The 5828-nt window shown below is 45.5% G+C and overlaps 1 protein-coding gene across 1 annotated transcript in view; it reads left to right on the forward strand.

Annotated features, from left to right (window-relative positions):
- Window positions 1-1913, forward strand: part of Defb128 (defensin beta 128) — a 3385-nt gene extending 1472 nt beyond the window's left edge. The window contains exon 2 of the mRNA XM_028774892.1: window positions 1343-1913. Coding sequence (XP_028630725.1) covers window positions 1343-1584 — 242 coding nt within the window. The 3' untranslated portion in view covers window positions 1585-1913. The remainder of the gene's footprint in view (window positions 1-1342) is intronic.
- The last annotated feature ends 3915 nt before the right edge of the window (window positions 1914-5828 follow it).

Below are 5828 nucleotides of genomic sequence, written 5' to 3' on the forward strand. Positions count from 1 at the left end.
AGAGACAGAGGGAGAGGGAGAGACAGAGGGAGAGGGAGAGACAGAGGAAGAGGGAGAGACAGAGCGAGAGGGAGAAGGAGAGGGAGTCTATGGTGCTGTGTGTGTGTATGAATGGTGGGGAGAGTCTGTGATGCTGTGTGTGTGTGCGTGTGTGTGTGTTTAATATCTACCCATCTGCTCTGAGTCCGGAGGAGGATGTTGGGTGTCTGCTCTATCATTCTCTGCCTAAGTCCCTTGAGATTGGGTCTCTTACTGAACCTGGAGATAGGCTGGCAGCGAGCAAGCCTCACAGACCTCTTGTTTTTACCTTGTCTCCCTCCATCAGTGCTAGAGTACAGGCTTAGCCATACATGTCTTTTATGTGAGTGTAGGGGATTTGAACCTCCTGAGACACCTCTCCTGACCTAGGTGATTTTTCTTTTACATCGAAAAAAAATTGCTAAGATGATGGCCCGGCAAGTAAGTGTGTTTTCTGTGCAGGGATCCGAATGGGAGTTTGGTCCCCTGAGCCCACATAAAAAATTAAGCTTGATTTGATTATTACTGTATATATGTGAAGTATATTTGTGGTTGCATGTGTGTCCTGGTGTGCCAGTGGACGTCAGAGGACAACTCTGTGGACTCACTTTCTCCTTCCACCTTATGTGCATTCTAGAGGTTGAACACAGGCTGCCAGGCTTTCTGGGCAGGTGCACTTATCTGCAGGGCCATCCTGCTGACCCAGCCCTGGATGTTCTTTGAAAGGCTGATTTGACTCTGAAGTATACTGATGGTGATGCATTAGTGCTCTCTGGGGACACAAGGCTGAGGACGTGCTGACTTCTGAGCATGAAGCAGGGTAGAATTTGCCCGACGTAGGGTAGTAATAAGAAGTTAGATCTTCCTTCTCTCTCTTGTCACAGGTATTTGTAAGGCTATTCGGGTACTGGCCAGGAGCAAATGTCCTTTCTTTAAAGATTAACTTTATGTGTACCAGTGTTCAACCAGCATATATGTATGTGCGCTACATGTGTATCTAGTGCCCAGAGAGGTCAGAAAAGTGTCTTGGGCCTCTTGGAACATTACAGATAGCTGGAAACCACTATGCGTGTGCTGGGAACCAGACCTGGGTCTTTAGCAAGAGCAGCAAGCTCTTAGCTGCTGAGCTATTGGTCCAGACCCTTGAATGTCCTTAATTTGGGTGCTCTGAGTTTCCTTGTATCAGCATAAGGTTTCCTTTTGAGATGGAGTTGATGCTGACAGAGGGTGGTGTCTGCTGTCTTTCCCTGCAAATGTGAACTCAACTGCACTTTCTGCTTTCCCTCAGAGACTAACCCTACTCAATGTTGTTTCCTATGTTAAGATGGTGCACAACCCAAAAGATGTTTTAGCAACGTTGCAGGCTACTGCAGGAAGAAATGCAGATTAGTGGAGGTAACTGAGATGGGATGCCCGCATGGGAAATACTGTTGCGTTAACGAGATGGAGAACAAGAAGTACAAAAAGCACACAGCTGTTGAGAAGCCAGTGGAACCCAGAGACAAATCAAAAGTACAAGACTACATTGTCCTGCCCACCGTCACATACTATACCATCAGCATCTGAAAGAACCACTTGTTCATGAAGGCCGTTGTCTCCTGAAGCCCCGTGGAATCCAGCGGGCTGCTTCTGTCCTGTCTCTTTCCTCCTGTGAACCTGATTCTGCACACAATAAAGTTTGACCCTTTTGCCTGTACCCACTCCTTGTCTGGATAGGTTAAGTGTGAATGGTTAGCTGCTTTGTTGCTTGTGTTTCACCTGTGAAATGGAGACATAGCGATTCTGTGGACACTGGGGGAGGTGGCAGCAAGTCTCTCCACTTTCTAGCCAAGAAGGTATTTCACAGATTTCAAGAATTTCTCTTCATTAAAAAAAATTAAAAGTAATTTTGGACATTGAAGTGTGTGTGCTTGTACATGCACACTTGTGTACGCATCATGACAGGCATGTGTCATGGTAGTGTGTGTGTGGAGGTCAGAGGACAACTTTAGGGAGTCAGTTCTCTCTTTCCACTCTTTGGGTTCCAGGGATGGAACTCGGGTTGTAAGGTTTGGCAAGAAGCACTTCCTTTGTGTGTCATCTCATGCTTGCCCCATGCTCTGCAGTGAAACTTCTTATGTCTCTAAGAAACTATGAGAACACACACATACACACACACAGACACTCACACAGACACATGCATATACACACACGTAGCCACACACACACTCACACACTCATAGTCACAGACACAGACGAACATCATATACATAGAGACACATATACATACAGAGACACACTCTACACAGAGACACACACTCACATAGAGACAATACACAGACACACACAGAGACACAGACACATAGACACACAGACACACAGACACACATGGTTTTGATGAGAAGGAATGACAGCTGTCAAGAATCTTAGGGTGCAATCTGGACTCCTTTTCATGTGCATCCTATCTTCTCTTCTACTAGCAATCAGAACACCTAGCTGACACAGATTTTAGACACAACCAGGCCTGTGGTGCAGGGGCAGAAGGATCTCCCATTTGGACACAGCATCTGATGTTTTCTGTCACTGCAAATCTTCCTGCAGTATAACCGTACTCAGGGAGATCCCAGCATCTCTCATCTTGTACAGATATTGTGCCGCAAGAACCCAGATCAACTTGAGACTGAGGTGGTGCACTAGGTGTGGGGAAGGCTGAGGAGGTCTGGGGGCACTAGAGGATGGAGTAATCTCAAGGACAACCTAAAGAGTCCTGTCTAATCAGATGAGCTTGGCTTTACATTTAATGGAACCACTCATTGAGTCTTGGCCAGGTTCTGGGCCTCCCTCCAGCACCCAAGAGACTAAAAACATCAGGTGGGTGTTTGGGAAAGTCAAAGGGCTGCATTGTTGGGTGGATGCTTTGGAACCCTGCTCCGTCGGCACCTCAGTAATTCTGCCTGTTCTCTCTTCCACTGCCCCAGCTCTGAAACGTGGAATAAGAAATCCTAACTGTGCATCCTTTGACTCAGACACGATGTTCTTGAGTTTCACCACAGGTATGAATCATTTTCCTGTCACCAATCAGGTGACTTCCCCTGGAAGACCTTACCCCGCCTACCCTCAGCAGCACATGTTTCTGCTGGTGTGTTGCTTCTTTTGGTTTCGATATCATTGTGACAGTCGGGCTGCCTCTCATTCTTGGACTTGCTCTAACCCTCTATGGTTCTGTTGGTGTTCTACCTTGTAAAAGAGCACAATGTGAAATAGAGTACAAATATATAGCTAATTTATCATCTTCCTTTTCTATTTGTTACATTTCCTATTTAAAATTTGTTTAAATTACTTATTTTATCTTATGCGTGAGTGTATGCGTACATGTATGTATGTGTCCGAGGGTGTGGTTGATGCCAGCAGTGGTCAGAAGAAGGCAGCACATCTCCTGGAACTGAAGTTGCAGATGGTTGAGAACCACTGTGTGAGTACTGGGACTCAGACCTAAGTCCTCTGCTAGCTGCCGTGAGACATCTCCTCCAGCATCCCATCCCCCCACCCTGCCACTTGTATTCATTACTTCTTTTTCTTGTCTTATTGCTTTGGTTAAGATTCCAAACTGTATACTGAGTAGGAATGGAGATAGTAGGCACCTGCAACTGTCTTTAGACTTCAGGAATAATGTTCTCACTCCCTACCCCATAATGTTGCCTAGAGAATTGTCATATACAGCCTTTATTGTGTTGAGGTTTGTCCTTTCTATTGCTAGTTTCTTCAGGGCTTTTACCACAGCAGCAAAGGCAATTTGCTGCTTGAGTTCAAGCATGGTATGAGGAAGAGTGAGATGCCAGGCAAGAAGATGAGAGGCTGTGTTGGTCCTTAGCTTAGAGTTGCTACCCACAGTCAAAGTGATCTCAGCCTAAGGCACTTTTTGAGGCAGTGATCCACTTAATTACTAAGGAGCAAGCACACCAAGTGCCACCAAGAGCCTTATAAGAGCACCTGGCCATTCAAAGAGAGCCCATGGTCCTCACCTCTCTCACTCTTCTGCATAGTAATGCATTGCCCGTCAGGAGAAATGCGGTTTATCATCACACATAACCACGCAGGGCAGCCATGGTCCATCAGGCAGGGCTATCAGGAAAGTTCTTGTTAACCCTCATCCAGGAATGAGAGTGACTTGCTGTAACTGAGTCCCTGCAGTATACTTAATACACCACTCCTGTAATTCTCAAAGTGTCTTCAGTGGGAGCAAATAGTCTTCATGTCCAAAAAGACATGTCCAGAGAGGGGACATCACTGGCCCCTAGTCTAAAAGCGAACATCTCATGTGACAGAGAACTACCCTAGACATGTTTGACCTTCGAAGCTCACATGCTTTCTTTCCCTACTGCCCTTCTCTCTGAAGCGGCCTGTTTTCATTACTCACCCTGTGAGTTTATGAGTTCTGTCCACAAAGACAGCCACGGGTAGAGGAGGGAATGTCCTACCACTTGTGACACATGTACTGACATGGAACATAGCTATGTCTTTAGAAGGACACAGAAGCTTCTTTCCCAGGGGGAGATCTACAATAAATGGAAGTGAGCTTCCAGTAACACCCCAGATCTTTGGGGCAATTTATTTCATCAGTAAGACTTAATACAGAATCTACGGGCCTGAAGGGGTGGCGCAGAGTTGAGGACGTACTGCGTGTGATGACTCATCTTGGTTGTCAAACCAACTACACCTGGCATCAGTGAAACCCAAGCAACTGGGCAAACCTGTGAGGGTTTTTTTTTGGATTGGATTATTTAAGATGGGGAGGCCCATACTCAATTTCCATCATTTGAGGTTGGAAGAGCCACAGTATATCTGGGCCACACCTTCTGGTGGCAACTCACACAAAAGGACACGGAAGCTTTTGCTTCTTGCCTGCTTGCCTTCCGTCTCAATGGCAAGTTCATCTGTCTTGCTGCTAAGGCAGCCCTTCCTTGGGATTCCAACACAGACTGAAGAGCAGCTGAAACATCCAGCCTCATGGACTAAACAGTGATGAGATTCTTGAATTTCCCACCAGCAGATAGACATTGCTGGCCTTTAATTCACTCTAATAAATACCCTTTGGATAAATAGATTCATCCTATCAGTTCTGTTGCTCTAGAGAATCCTGAACAATACATAGCTCATCCAGAAGACTTGAATTTGGTTCCCAGCACATGGGTTGGATGGTTCCTAACTGCTTGTAATTCCAGTTCCAGGAACTCTGACTCCCTCTTCTGTCTTCTGTGGGCAAGCACGCTCACTCACTCACACATGGGCACACAGTTAAAAATAAAAATAAGTTATAAAAATAAAATCTTTAAGGGCAGGAGAGATGGCTGAGTCATTAAAGTGCACATTTCTCTTGTCGAAGGCCCGAGTTCAGTTCCAAGCACCCATGTCAGAGAGCTCCAAGGTATCTGGCACCTTTTTCTGGACTCTTCTGATAGATGCACTTACCTGTGCACACACATAATTTTAAAAATTAGAAAAAATAGTACAAATTCTAGTTAGGGGGTGACAAGACAAACTAACGGTTCCCGTTATTAAAAAAAAGTCATGAGCAGATATAGCATATAATAGGACGGTATAAACTTGCAGATTAATTACAGTAGCAGAGCCTCAGAAGTGACAGACTTCTACAGTGTGGTTCTCTATGCTGCTAACAAGAATTATAAGAACCTTTGCCCCCGCAGGCAGGGGTAAGTGGAAGAAGACGAAAACAGTAGCAAATCCTGTGAATTCAAATCAATCTCAAGGTGAGGTGTGTGTTAGAACTCACACTGCTTTGAGGAGAGGACTAGGAAGAAGATCCTAAGTAG

Source organism: Grammomys surdaster, unplaced genomic scaffold, assembly GCF_004785775.1.
Source record: "Grammomys surdaster isolate TR1022 unplaced genomic scaffold, NIH_TR_1.0 251, whole genome shotgun sequence".
Taxonomy (NCBI): domain Eukaryota; kingdom Metazoa; phylum Chordata; class Mammalia; order Rodentia; family Muridae; genus Grammomys; species Grammomys surdaster.